Source organism: Lacerta agilis, chromosome 12, assembly GCF_009819535.1.
Source record: "Lacerta agilis isolate rLacAgi1 chromosome 12, rLacAgi1.pri, whole genome shotgun sequence".
NCBI classification, from domain to species: domain Eukaryota; kingdom Metazoa; phylum Chordata; class Lepidosauria; order Squamata; family Lacertidae; genus Lacerta; species Lacerta agilis.
In genome coordinates, this window is record NC_046323.1 from 37,784,324 (window position 1) to 37,799,716 (window position 15,393).

At 38.5% G+C, this 15,393-nt stretch overlaps 1 protein-coding gene across 5 annotated transcripts in view; it reads right to left on the bottom strand.

Moving 5' to 3' along the window:
* MPP7 (membrane palmitoylated protein 7) overlaps window positions 1-15,393 on the bottom strand; it is an 86,659-nt gene that overhangs the window by 42,592 nt on the left and 28,674 nt on the right. For 3 of the 5 annotated variants that reach the window (XM_033166062.1, XM_033166064.1, XM_033166060.1), the window contains exons 2-3: window positions 14,957-15,121; window positions 8,164-8,282 (exon numbers count right to left, since the gene is read on the bottom strand). In XM_033166062.1, coding sequence (XP_033021953.1) covers window positions 8,164-8,282; window positions 14,957-14,993 — 156 coding nt within the window. In that variant the 5' untranslated portion in view covers window positions 14,994-15,121. Of the gene's footprint in view, window positions 1-8,163; window positions 8,283-13,761; window positions 13,782-14,956; window positions 15,122-15,393 lie in introns of those variants that run through there. The other 2 variants (XM_033166063.1, XM_033166065.1) reach the window with 2 other exon arrangements.

Genomic DNA, 15,393 nt, shown 5'->3' on the forward strand with positions numbered 1-15,393 from the left:
ATAACCAGCTGAAATCAGACAGGTGCCTGATTATGTTTTGGTGCTTACTGAAAACATTTTTAAAATGAATTTTTTCGTTGAGATTTACTCAAGTCATCTATGGAAGATAAATTTTATATCTGATGAAACTCTTTCATTGTCTTTAAAGTCTGTATGGATGGTTTGTTTTAGTTTGTTGCATTGATTTTATTATTCTTAGAGCATGTGTGCCTATGTTTTATTTGGTTTTAAATGCCATGACACCTGTGAGCATCAGGTTGGCAACCCCTGAACTAGTACAGTGGTACCTCAGGTTAAGAACTTAATTCGTTCAAGAGGTCCGTTCTTAACCTGAAACTGTTCTTAACCTGAGGTACCACTTTAGCTAATGGGGCCTCCTGCTGCTGCCGCACAATTTCTGTTCCCATCCTGAAGCAAAGTTCTTAACCCAAGGTACTATTTCTGTGTTAGCAGAGTCTGTAACCTGAAGCATCTGTAACCTGAAGCATCTGTAACCCAAGGTACCACTGTACGGAGTAGACTTTTATCAAGGAAACAAAGAAAGGGCTGTATTTCTGCAGTAATGTAAAGAGTGAAGCAACACAACTGAAGCTTGAATCAAAATCTCTGGATGGAATGGTAGCTTTCAATGTTGTTGAACTGGTATTCTGAACTTTCTGGATTAACCAGGCACCATGAGGATTGCTTCCACTTGCTGCTCCAATATCTTCAAGACAACCCTAGATAACATCTGGAAGGAGGGGAGGCATATACCAGCACTTTTGATCCTTTTTGTTGCTAGCTAAGCATTTTCATCCTCAGCCTAAAGACACCTAGACATTGAGAAGAAAAGTATGGGCCATTTCCTGAAGCAAATATAAGTCAGGATCCTCAAAGCAACAACCTCAAGTGAAGCATCTACTGGCATCTTTCAGAATTTGTCTGCTCAACTAGTGAGCTACCTTGTCTCTCTCCAATGACATATTCTGACAACAGATTCCCCCCCCCCCGCTCAGTTTAAAACCTATTGTATGCCTTTTAGTGAAGTCACAGACCTCATGCCTTCCTGTCTGTTCACATACACTTTTGTAGATACATTGCTGATATGGATCAGTATATCCTTGTTCTTGTTGTATTCTTGAAATCTGACAGACAGGTGATGGAACTCCTTGCACTGTATTGCAATCTACAAAAAACCCTCTTTAAGACAGAAAAAAATAACTCTCCACTTGTAGGAGACATCAAGCCACAGGTCTTGGAGAAAAGGAGGGGTCATAAATAATCCCTGGTAATTTAGCAAGTCAAAATTTGCAGACTGGTTTAAGGATCTGTGAGGAGGCATAGCATCACCAAATCCCTTCCCCACTACTCCCTCCAAATCTTCACCAGACTGTACCATAATTAAAACTTAAAGGTAAAGGGACCCCTGACCATTAGGTCCAGTCGTGGACGACTCTGGGGTTGCGACGCTCATCTCGCTTTACTGGCTGAGGAAGCCGGCGAACAGCTTCCGGGTCATATGGCCAGCATGACTGAGCCGCTTCTGGCGAACCAGAGCAGCGCATGGAAATGCCATTTACCTTCCTGCCGGAGCGGTACCTATTTATCTACTTACACTTTGACATGCTTTCGAACGGCTAGGTGGGCAGGAGCTGGGACCGAACAATGGGAGCTCACCCCATTGCAGGGATTCAAACCGCCAACCTTCTGATCGGCAAGCCCTAGGCTCAGTGGTTTAGACCACAGCACCACCCACAAATTACCGGTAATAGGAAAGTACTATAATGAAGAAAGGCATTCTACTTTTGCCCATTTGAACAGAATAGTTTAAATATGAGCTATAAACCCCCCTTACTCCTCACACAGTTTCTTTTCCTTTCCTTTTTTAAAGTTGATATTTCTGAAAGCAACTTTATACTTTGACTTCTTTGTTCCTCACACAACACAACAAAGCAACTATTATTTGAAATTTCAGAGACTTCATTCAAGTGTACTTTTTTGTTCAGTAAGTAAGGAAAGGTTTTGATGACTTTGCTTATAGGAAGAGGTCCCCTTAGTGGGTAGAGGAAATTCACTTTAAAGCCAAACAAGTCACCCTTCCTCCAAGATAAATTTCCCTGCCCCTTTTTGAGCCAAACTCCCTGCTCAGCTACTGCAGAAAGAATGTCCAAAATTGGATGAGGTTTTGTTGTGCACTTCAAGCTCAAGTTTCTTAGAACTTGTACACTCTTCAGGACATTTCGAAAGCTGAATTAATCTCTTCCATTTGAGATGAGAACATGACGCTTTAGCAATAAACCTATTTTTATACATGCACTGTACACAGAATATTACTAAACCTTGTCTCCTTTAAAGCCCGAGGTCCCTCAAGAGATCTTTAGTAAAACCATATTCTATTGTTGTTGTTTTTAGTTTTTAAAAATGAATTTGCTTGAAGACTTCTTCCTTCTTGAAGTACACTGATTCCTTCCATACACACTATTATTGACATAGCATCAAAGCTAGAAATGAATTCTATTTGACTTTTTAACCTTGAAACTTGCACACAAAGGTGCTTTCAACAGCAGCCTGAAGCACACCCATTATGTTATCCTTTATTCTAGGCTACAGCAGATAAAGGGACGAGGGTGGCGCTGTGGTCTAAACCACTGAACCTAGGGCTTGCAGATCAGAAGGTCGGCAGTTCGAATCCCCACGACGGGGTGAGCTACCGTTGCTCGGTCCCAGCTCCTGTCCACCTAGCAGTTTGAAAGCACATCAAAGTGCAAGTAGATAAATAGGTACTGCTCCGGCGGGAAGGTAAACGGTGTTTCCGTGCGCTGCTCTGGTTTCGCCAGAAGCGGCTTAGTCATGCTGTCCACATGATCCAGAAAAACTGTCTGCAGACAAAAGTCGGTTCCCTCAGCCAGTAAAGCGAGATGAGCGCCACAACCCCAGAGTCATCCGCGACTGGACTTAACTGTCGGCGTCCTTTACCTTTTTACAGCAGATTACTTCTACAATCTCCATTTCAATGAAAAACTACAATTGGCTTCACATCGCAATGCTATTTATGTTTGGTATTTAGCAGCAATCATCAGAAGATGAGGAGCAAATGTGAACCATGGCTGTAATGAATTATGTGTGTGAGAGAGGAGGAGGTGATATATACTTGTCTGCAATGTCCTTTATCTGTGAAAACAAAAGCTACTGGTTTTGTAAAGTGGCCATAACTGGAGAACAAGGGTGCAATACTATAAACATGAATCCAAATTAATTAAACAATCCAAATGCTAAAAATGTGTTGAAAATTCTCTCTCTCTCTCTCTCTCTGTGTGTGTGTGTGTGTGTTTAGAAGTTTACCACAGCTTAAAAGTAGTTACAATTATTTTAACTAGTATCTCACTTTTCAAAAACAATGCACATTTTTTGTATAATTTTCAATCCAGCAACTTTGTGCTTAAACATTCCTATTTGAAACAGGATGATTCCCCCCCCCCTAAAATGGCAATTTGGCACACACTAATGGCAGACATAGCCAACTCCTCAAAGAATATAAAGCCATATAAAAGGTGGTATGCCTCTTGCATCACATTCAGAAAGGGATGTGTGTGTAAAACACAACAATTAAAAAACATGTGCATGTAAAATACAGAATTCCACCACACAGATTTTACAATTTCCTGTTCTTCAGCCCTTGTTAGATGTTAAAACAGAGAACAGACACCACACGTACAGTGCAAACATATCAACAGTTGACTCAAATGTAAGTTCCATGGATATGAATGTTACTTATTCCCAGAAAACTAGGTACAGGATTGCAGCTTCATGCCATAATTGGCAGCTGCATTAGATTTCTGTTTGAAGATAACTTCTAATGACATTGTGCCATCTGCACAGCAAACATGTTCCACAAAGTAGTAGCTATTTTAAAATATTGCGGTTAAGAAAATTTTGTTAACAAGAATGTTAGCTATAAATTAAGAGAACATAAACATGAGAACCACATACTTATAACTCAAAACATAGACCAAGTGAAGAGGTTGTATCTTAAAGATGGTGTGGTGCACTAGATATAGATATGTAAAGATACACAAGCTATTCTAACAGCCTTTTTTGGCTAAAGTTATACATGTCATAAATGAATAAATAAACTGTCCTTGTACTTCCCTGTATTTTGTTATGCCCATGCATAACATCAGCTGCAGTTTCACTCCCTGATACAGTCGTACCTTGGAAGCCGAATGGCATCTGTTCCGGAAGTCCATTTGACTTCCAAAACGTTCGGAAACCAAGGTGCTGTTGGGAATTCCATTCCACCTTTTGCTGCAGATATGTGGATTGTTACATGTCACATGTCTGTTTACATTCCAGCACAGATTGCAGGCGTGAGTGGAACTTCCACTCTGTATTGCTTTTGCTTTTCTCTCTCCGAGAAGACGGCAAGGAGAGAAGCCATGTTTATTTGTCCTGATTTATGTATAATAAATGCGTAGCTTAGTATCGAGTCCACGCCTCAAGCCTCATCTGTTGTGCGGTTTACACTGATGAGTAATGTGTGCTCAAGTATGCTCCGCAGCTTGAGTCACAGACGCAATCGGGGAGAATGACTGATGGATCTCCACAGCGGCAAGGCTGAGAGAAGATACGCTCCAGCTGGGGCCGAGCCAGCTGGCTTTTAATCCCCCATTTCCAACAGGTGCGGCTTCTGATTGGCTACAGGAAGCTCCTGCAGCCAATCAGAAGCCGCATTGGACATTCGGGTTCCAAAGAATGTTCGCAAACCAGAACACTCACTTCCAGGTTTGCGGCATTCAGCAAGGTGGTCGTCCATCAAGGTACGACTGTATAAGTATCTTTCCAGGGTTACAATCTCATTCTTTGAAGGCAGCAACCAGAAAGCAAATGAATTTATATCTTTGGAAGTAGGAAGTGTTCTATTCAAATTGGAGGTCACAGAAATGCTTGATGCTGCAGCACTGAAGAAGCCAAGCAAGCATTAATCTGATCCATCCCTTGAATGGGAAACCACTGGCAGCCCCATCCAAGAACAAAATAAATAAACTTCTTTTTTAAAAGTCATCTTTTATCTTTTTGTTCTCAAAGGAATCACAGAAGTAAGTTTTTCAATGCCCATATTAACTGTCAAGTATTAATGATAAAAAGGTTGGACTTTTCTTAGCCTTCAGATGAACCCATGTTTACAATATCTAAGAGAAGAAAAATGAGCCATTATCAAAGAACTGGGATTTCTATATTATCAGTAGCTGTCTATTGAAAAATGTGCATATTACCCTTTTGGGGGGGAAATTCTCCTTAAAGGATGAAGCATTCTCCATTCCTATTTCTTTTTGGCTGAATTGCTGCTTCTCTTTGGAACTCTCCCAGCAGCAACTTGGGAGTTGGCTAAAGCTACAGCTGATCCAAAAATATTTTTCTAGATTTTTAACATTTCTGCCACTGATGGATTCCGGGGAATCACCAGAAAGTATGTCACACGTCCCTCTGATTTGCATAGTCCTACTGGCCAAACATATGTTATAAAATCACTTTAGACTGATATTTTCTTGCTAATTAATACAAATATTCTCTCCTACTTTTCTTTATCACTCAAAGTGGCCAGCTTTAGCTGTTGTTACATTTTATTTTATGTTATGTTAGGATAGAAAAATGATAAATACCAGATAAAAGAGAAAATGCTGGTGGTCCTGTCAGATGTTTATTAATAAAATGTTGTAAGTTATTCAGTTATTTGTTATATGGACTTCAAAACAGAGAGAGCAGCAAGATGGCCAAATTTGAGGATAACACCCAATTATGTAAGGTGGTGAAATCCCAAACAGACTGTGAACATCCCCAACCAGATGTCTAAAAATTAGGTGACTTAACCTTACTTACTAATTTGTTACCCAATGTATAAGTTGCATATTGGAGCAATAAATAAATCCCAACTTCACATATAAAATGATGGAAGAACTAGCAGTGACTAACCAGGACAGAGATCCTGTCATCACAGTAGATAACTTTAACTGTAGGATTTTTATTTATAAAAAATAATAATCTAGTTTTATGCCAGAAGTAACTAGGAAAGCAACTGAAGCCATAATGGCTCTATCTGGAATGCTATCTGTAATTCCGATTGCTTCATCTCAAAAAGAATAATGAAAGAGCTAGAAAAGGGCAGCCAAAATTATCAAGAGATTGGAACAATTTTCCCATGTTGGGAAAGATTCCCTGATGTTGGGAAAGATTGAGGGCACAAGGTGAAGGGGACGACAGAAGATGAGATGGTTGGACGGTGTTCTCGAAGCTACTAACATGAGTTTGGCCAAACTGCGGGAGGCAGTGAATGATAGGCGTGCCTGGCGTGCTCTGGTCAATGGGGTCACGAAGAGTCGGACATGACTGAACGACTAAACAACAACAAAATAACACTGGTTGAAAGAAAACACACCATTTTGGCTGTTCAGGATTTTCTATTTTCTCAACAGTCATTGGGTTATATCCTAGGATTAGATATGCAAATACAAAGATGCTAACTACACCTTTGCATTTAATGTACCTGTTTTAAATGTAAAAAGCAGCCATGGGAAGATGTCTGATATTATTGGGATCACAGGAGGCAGTGAGCAGGGAGTTTAATCTCTCATCCTTTCCTGTGGTCCTGACAGAAACCATTCCCCCAAATCTTAAATTTGCAACTAGTCATTTTATGTCAACTAGTTTGGTGCAAAGGAGGATTTTTAAAAGGATTTGACAAATCCGTGGACTCTCAGCATGATGCTCCAATCAAAGCAAGCAACCATCAAAGTTTGTATAAGCTAAGGTTTTCAATTATCTTCCAGGTAAGCCTCATATGCTATCTACGTATCTACGTATTATATCTTGTATTATATCTGTCTAGTTGGGAGATTCTGTGGCCCTCCAAATGTAATTATATTCTAACATACTGAGGGCCACAAGTTCCCCATTTCCAGTCTAGCCTTAGGTCAGGGATAGCCAGCCTGGTGCCCCCTTGATATTACAGCTCTCATTACCCTTGACTATTGGCCATGCTGAGCAGGGGATATAGAAGTTGGAGTCCAACAATACCTGGAAAGCTCTATGTTGGCTACCCCCCACTCTAAGTGATGAAAATAGGGTTGAGTCACCAGGAGAAGTTGGAGGGAAATGCTCACAGACATCTCCATAACTTGGAGAAGCAGCTACGTATGTAAAATAACCCAAAGGCTAAAAACCTGAGTGGTGATTCAGAAGCCAAGTACACCCTATTTTTGTGATGTTGCAAATGATTATGGGTACATTTCTTTTGGTGGGAATGCAGCCATAAATGTGTTAAGCGACTGCAACAGTGTTCAATAAAAGCCTTTTCCTTTCCTCTGGGAAAGGAACCTTTTATTCCTGGAATGGGAAGCCAGTGTACTTCCCACTTTCCCATACAGTCTCTCCTCTCCTACCCAGAGGCCCAGCCAACAATGTATTACAAGTTCAAATTATAGGACTTGCCTTTTGCAAGTGGCTTTTAATGTTAGCTCTCTGTGAAATTGTAATACTAGTGGCATGATTGCAATTTTGGACATTAAAACTGTAAAGTATTTTGTAAATTAGAAAGTACTATATACATGAATATTTACCATTTTTCTCTGGACACATCCATGAATTACTCCACCAAGTTTATTTTATCATGATCTACTTGAATATATTTATATGCTGAACACAATTTTCAATGGATGCAAGCCAATTAAAGAGTCTTACTAGAATTTCAGTTGACTTTGTTAAAGGAAATTATTTTAAATTAATGTGGCTACTGAACTGTTGCCATCTTTTACCTCAAAAATATATCCCGTCTAATTTTTGCTGTGAACATTTGTTTGTTTAAGCTAAACTCCAGGCCTTGAATGTTGACCATGAAGGAGTCTCAGATTTCCTGCTACTATTTCGTGCTACCTCATTCTAAACAAGGGCAAACATCATATGTTTGTTACATTAGTGTATACTGCCAAAACATCACTATTAAATGAAATCATCTCTGTATTTTGGGTAGAATCCTTTTAACAACTTCCACCCCTCACAGAAGCACTGAGTTGAAACAAGGCTGTTTTGTTTTCACAAAGAAACAGTTTGATTCCTGGTTTACTAGAGGCTGCTCAAAATGTTTTTCCATAAGCGCTTCTCCAAAAGAATGAACATTTAAGTGTGGTTTACCTTTACCAGTGAATGAAGGCTTTTTTCACCAAACATATCCCAGAGGAAGGTCAGGTCTTCCTGGCTGTCCACATGTGGCTGCAGCTGGGCTGGCAATGAAGCCAGCAGCTCATACAAACCTATAAAGTGAAAATAAAACACAAAGTGAAAGCTAAGGGTGATCTCATTAATTTCACTTAACCCTCCTGTGTACCTTGCAGCCTACACCATTTTATATTAAGCAAGTAGTGGGATTGGAAGTAGCCAGCAAAACATTAACGAACCAGAAACAGAAGTTTGGTTTAAAAAGAAGTTACTAACAGGGTACTTTTTACTTTATTAACAGTTGCTAAAGCTTCTATAGCAATATATTTACTTAACACTGTACCAAGAATTCATAAAGCTTTTTGGAAAGGGACAAAACCCAGAAACACATGCATTCCTTTGCTTAATCGTTATTCCATTTCCCTTGATGTTAGAGTGAAATGAGTCATGAATAGGAAAAACATCCTTATAAGAACAGAAAATGGATAGGGTGGTCCATTAAAAAGAGTTTGTGGTTTCTCTAAATACTTCTCACCAATACATTGCTTTTTTAAGATCTTGGGTGTAATAGATGCACAGAAAATGAATACTTCATTGCTAGCTATTCAGCAGTCAATTCTTTGAGCAAAATCCTTGTACGATTAAGTTATATTTTGTTAAAGAGAGAGTGCATGCATAGGATTTATCCAGGCTTCTCCACGGGGATTAAAGCAATGGCTGCTCCCAGTTATTTGTGGCACATCTCAGAGCAATTTCCCAGGGGCAGACAGTAGCACAGTGTTTTCACAGTAGCATACAGCATAAAACCATCCATCATGCTGCTGTCCAAGAAACATAGCGACATGACTTGCAGCAGCCTTCCCAGAGGAGGTAACCTTACATGATCAGGTATCAATCCATAGCATATGTTTAGCTTTTCCAGTGGGATTATTTTTTGGGGGGGGGGGGTTAAGACGACACAAGTCTCTCCCTGCCATAGTCTTTGCAAACACTAATAACCTCCTGGCTAACCCACCATAGTTACTATTATTTTTATTCTACTGCTGCAATCCTGACTAGACTTCCTAGGAAGTAAGCTTCACTGAACTTTTCTGAGTAAAAATGTTTATGATCAGACCAAGGGCTGTTGCATCACAAGAACAGCTTTCCAAAATAATTTCCATTCAAGCATATTCTGTCAAGCTACTTAGTAATCTATCAATGTGATGATTATATCCTTAGTTCTCATATTTTAAGTGACTGCTACTGCACGATCTTTGGAGGCATCAGATGCCTCTTCTAAAATTAAATACAGCACCTTGGGGGACTGATTTAATGTTTTCCCCTCTTTCCTGGCATTACTTAAAGTATGCTGGAAAAAAACATTCTTTCCAGACATCATTTTCTATGGGCTTTTGGGAGGCAATGTTCATATTTCAAATCTTGCTTTATTTTATACCTACTCTCATTTATAGTATTTCTTAAGCATAAAAACAGGGTAACACTAAAATCACTACAATTTTTCCTTGTACAGGGCTATAAAAAGCACTGAACTTACACGAAACAACACCTTGTATCAGGGGCTGTACTCACACAGAGAGATCACAAGTTAAAGGCTTGGTTCAGTAGTTGGATTCATAGAAGCAAAGCATCTAGTTTATAAGATTTACCGGTATATACAGTAGAGGCTATCTGAACATTTATCAACATGAATATGATACATAGTTTTAAGGAGTGCTGTCCAGATCTCTTTCCATCCCGTTTTTAAATAAGAGATTCAATGTAAATATTAAAAACTTTATCAAAAAGAGACTGTTAGAGAGAAATTATGCTGTTGAAACAGGAATAGAAAGTGAATGAAAAATTAGCCCAACACTTCTAAAAACCAACAATTTGGGATTCTACAGTAAGTAGAAAATTATAACCATTTATTTATAACAATACTGTTGGATAGTCCCATTTCCATTTCTCACTGATTTGTTTTTATACTTCATATGATCCAGAGCCTTCATCACAAAAGATTAGTAGAGTTAAGAGAGAAAGTGAAGAGATTTTCTGTGGTCACTTAAGGCAAGATGGTGGCAAGTTTTCAACAGCTTTGCACATGCAGCTGGTATGGTGAAGCCTAGAGTGGCCTTCCCCAAACCAGTGTTGCTGCAGCTTAACTTAACAGGGTAGAACTATAGAAGGTAAGGGCTGCACAGATACACCAGAAGAGTTCACACCTGTGCTGCTCCATTCATATAAGCTACAGCAGCACTGGCATCACCCCACCATGTGGACCGCTACAGCTCAAAAGCAGACTGAAATAGCTACAGGAGCGGTTTTTGAACTTTCAGACATGTTTTACCCATTGCCTTATCTCCTCTGAAACCACTGTGTTTTGAAAATATTGGGGCATGTTCTAACGTACATAGTTAACACAGAAAGTGCATAGGCTAGGCCTGTTGGACATCACTGCTGCCCTCCATGACTGAAAAATGCATTCTAGAAGTCACCCAAACACCATGCTGCAGCTGAACATTGCACAAAATGACCAGGGAAGCTTGTTTGTTATTACAGATGTTCTCAAAAAGGAATTACACAGTTCTCTGAAGAAATGATGATCTATTGAATGCCTTTGTTAATGTGAGGACAGGAATATGATTTTCACTGATTCTACCTCCCCCCCATCCCCCCCAAAAAAGAATGAAGATTGGAGGACCTTTCAGGACATGGAAGGTGGCATGGGGGGCAGAAACTAGGTGGAACTAGTGAAGATTAGCAAGCAGTCAAAATACATAAACTATTTGTTGTAGCTACCTAAATACATTTCTGCTCTTACACATACATCCCCCACCCAACTAGCACATCCATCTGTATGGCTGGAATATTATCCTTCATTAAAGGCTCATAACATCACTAGTTACTAGCCACTCACCTCTTCCAGCATTTAGAAAACTTCTTTACATTTTTTTGTCTTCATAGAAACTGAGCTCTACAGAGGGAATGATGCTACAGCCTCCTATAATCATAATAATCATAATCATAATAATAATAATTTATAGGGTGGGTGAGGGGAAATGGAAGGCTTATACCTCCCCCAAAATTTTGCCTCATCACTGATGTGAGTTTTTCAGAATTTTGCGTTGGTAAATTAGTGTAATGTGTAACAGAAAATTTTCAGTTTACACTGAAAATTTCCCTCTGCAGATTAGGCTAATTTTCATAGCACAATTTGTATCAGAAAATTGATGAGATTGCTCTAATTCAGCACATTTTACCTGTATTTAGTAAACAAAGCTCAAAACTTTGAAACTGCCAGTCCTGCCTAATATTGCATTTTCAATTGGCATCCATTCATTGCTACTATTGAACTTATTGAACATTTTGTGTGTGTGTGTGCGTGTGTGCGAGCACGCAAATGTAAAAATAAAGCCCTTGAACATTTTACAACTTATATAACTGGCCATCATTCTGCAATATCGGTTCATACTAGACTAGTACTATTTTAGATTCAAAATGATAAACTTTCACATATATTAACATTATCTTGGTCTTCAAACTGAACTTCCAATTTCTAATACATGAGGAAAACTAAGTGCTTTGTTCAGGCACCAAATATCGGAAAGGCGACCACCTTCTCCAAGACCCTCTGAAGTGTTAAGAGAAGTAGAGGAGGCCCTCTTGGTGGTTTGACTGCCCTCCAAAGTTCAAGGGGGTTGTTCTGGAGAGCAATCTCTGTGGGAGCCTGTAAATTGTGGAATTCCCTCCCACAGAGGTGCATCTAGCACCTTCATTATGTAATTTCCATCACATGCTGAAGATGCAGCTATTTACCCTGGCTTTTAACACCTGAGTTTTAAAAATAGTGAAGATTAAGAAAGAAATAATAATAATATTATTACACCCAACTTCACTTGCACTTAAGTTGAGCTGCATCTCCCTTGTTTCCCAGCCTGATGAAAATCTTTGAAAACGCTAGTTGGAAATGGGGTATGGAAGAGGATTTCCCAGCTATTACACTTGTAGTTCAATTATACAAGGGCGAAGTTTCATCTTACTTGTTCAAAGTTTATTATGTATACAGTATATGTTTATATATAGCGACTGCTTATTTGAAACACCTGGCCATCTGATTGAAGAGCAGGGTAGTGGTATGCATTTTTAATCCAGGTTTCGATTTATACAGCACTTTGTTCATGAAGCTCCGTTAACAGAATTACAAGTTCAAAACCTATTACATAGTTTTTCCATGAATGAAAGCCTATTTTATCTGGGACTGATATTTAGATCAATCCAACATTCCTAACAATGCCTGATCCAAAAGTCTTTGGAAGACTACTGAGAGGTGGATGGAATGAATTATTCCAAAACTATAGGTTGTTCATGAAAGTACAGTAGTTTCACAAGGTAAACTGCCTTAAAGCAGGCCCGTGAGGATAAAAATCTAGCAACAGTTATTGTAGCACGGACTTGTAAACAGTGTCTACAGTACATCCGTGGTACTGCTTTCCTAAACTTTATTAATCTTACTGAATACATGGATACATTGTCATAACAGTGATTTTATTTTTTAAAGACCTGAAAAATGTAATAAAATAATTCTTACAAATAATGGAAAATGAACAGCACACAACTTTTTCCAATTCTAGAGAGCAGTTTCCGTTACTATTATTTTCTACATAAGACAGCTAGTTCCTAGGAGAAGAATAAATGGCTAAGAAATTGGGGAAAGTGCTCACGTGGTAAACTACTCACTCTCAGAGTCCAGATGCTCAACATTCTTGACATCAGAGTGGAAAAATTTACTGTTAGTCTAGAGAAATTTAATATCACCATTCTTGTCATATCCTTCATAGCTTCATTATTAGAACAAGTCTGTGGAAGCTATAAAGTAGGACTAAATGATAAAAAATATGGTCACTGCGTTCCATCACTCTTACATATTACAAGAAAGAACTAATCTTGTCAGAGATATTTTTAAAATCAATATTAGGACAAATGGATGTCCATTTACCTTCATTTGTTAAGTAATTTACTACATCAGAATTCTGAACCATAATGCCAAGCTACAACTTCAATATTTTATTGTAACTAAGGGGTAATAAACACTAAAGAACATACACCTAAGCCCAGAATAACACTGTAAAATTTTACTGTATTAATAAAATAGAACACACCAGTTTTTAATTTTTCCACTTTGACAAAAGTAGAATAATCATTACTGTTCATTGATATTTCTAACAGGCTTACATTTTTCACAGCAAAAAAATATTTCACAGTTCTGTAAAAGGATCAGATAACATTTTGTTATACGGAACTAAATATTCAGTGACAAAGATACCTGCATCCTGACATTTGCTACTGTACGATGCAATTAAAGATCAGTATCAAGTACCTGAAAAAGGTTCACTCACATTGCTATTTCAGTGGTTGTATATATGCAAAAATATCACATATGTTTATGCACGTAATGAACAATTAGTAACCAAGTAAATTAAGTTGTATGCCAACAGCTGCTTTGCAATATTACAGTAATGTGAGGGAGTTCAAGAATAGCCAACCCTTCTTCATTCAAATTAACAAGGCTCTTCTTGCCTAGTATCATATTACCTCAAAAGAATACCAACTGGAGTTCTGTTCTATTGGTCAGCTGTGCAAGAGAAGTATTTCTTTCTTTTTTATTTTCATTCTTTTTTGCCATGAGCTGCTCTCAAGCAGTCAGTCTAAGAATGTTAGGCACAAATCCAATTTCTAACACTCATTTCAGAAGACCTTAGGAAGGTCCTTATCATTTTAGGAGTCTCTACACTTTGAATTACTAACAGCATTTGCAGGAAGGTAAAGCAAAGATTCCAGTTTCAATTGCCACAGAGTGGTAATACAGCAAGGAATCAAGCAAATTCTTCAGGTTTTGTCCAAAAGTTTGCTTTTCTAAAATTAAACAACAAAGAAATTGTACTGTGCTAGCAGAATCAAAACTAAGGATATGTACATTCGTTTGCTACCTTATAGAGAAATTTCAGCATAAGTCATAACTGAAACACATTCTTGATATCCTTGTGAAGGAGGTAGAATGCAGTTATTTAAAAAAACTACAATAAAACCTGATTATAAAACCTGCTGCAATTATTGGTATCTGAAACTATTACACATCAATTTCCCTTTACTATAGTTATACAATTCATGGTTCTTTTATTTGCAACAAAGCTTATGTTTGTCCCCTAAAAGCATATACAAACCCCGAAAAAGAGACCCACAGGTTGGAGTTTGCTTCTGCCTGTGCATATCACTTCTTGGATTGGGAATTACAGGCGTGGCTCGGATATGCATCTAAAATAACATCCAAGTATGGATGTTGTCCACTAGCATGCATTTGTCTTCAACATGTGTATTTGAATGTATATTCCCTACTATATTATAGTAGAGGCAACTCCCCACTTATGTGGGAGTTACATTACGGGCCCCTGCATGCATAAGAGAAATTGCATAAAGTGGGGAGTGCCCTCTAAACACCCCTTAAACACCCTCTCTGCTGCTCTCTCTTTAATCCATACCAAAAATACTGTATCCAAAAATATCCACAAGTAGAATTGAATCTCTGGGTCCAGCAGGAAGCAGGATGCATGGGAAAGCACTGTGCATATGTGCAGTCATGCACAAACACCTAAGTGGGGGGATGCCTGTACAAGTCACACACAATTTTTTTATGTACAGCTGTAGATGGAGCAGGACAATAAATTCCTATCTACACATAATGTAAAATCTAACAAACTGCAGAAAATTAGCAACCCCAGAGCTTATCTACCTGTGTCACCTCCAGATCCTGTTGATAAAGCAGGCATGGTTTAGTCTGTGAGCTGCAACAAGGACACACACTAGAACAGTGCTGGAGCCAGAAGGAGGTAGAAAGTTTCAGTTCAATTACATGCAGCTGAGTTTTCTACGAGAGTGAGGCAATTTCAAAGAAATCCTGGAAAGAACAAAAACATAATAATTATTAGAATTATATGTTGCTGTAATTTGCCAACATATATCTAACCTACTTTAGCAACTTGAAAACTATTTCTTCATACTACGTTATTTTAGGATCTTAAAAATAATAGGTACTATCCAGATATGGTTTCCTTTAATCTAATCTATGTGTGAGTTACAGCCACAAACCAAACAGTTGCTTGGGATTATGTAAGGGACTTGTGCTAACCTGGCAGATTATTTATTTTACTATGAACAACTGACATCCTC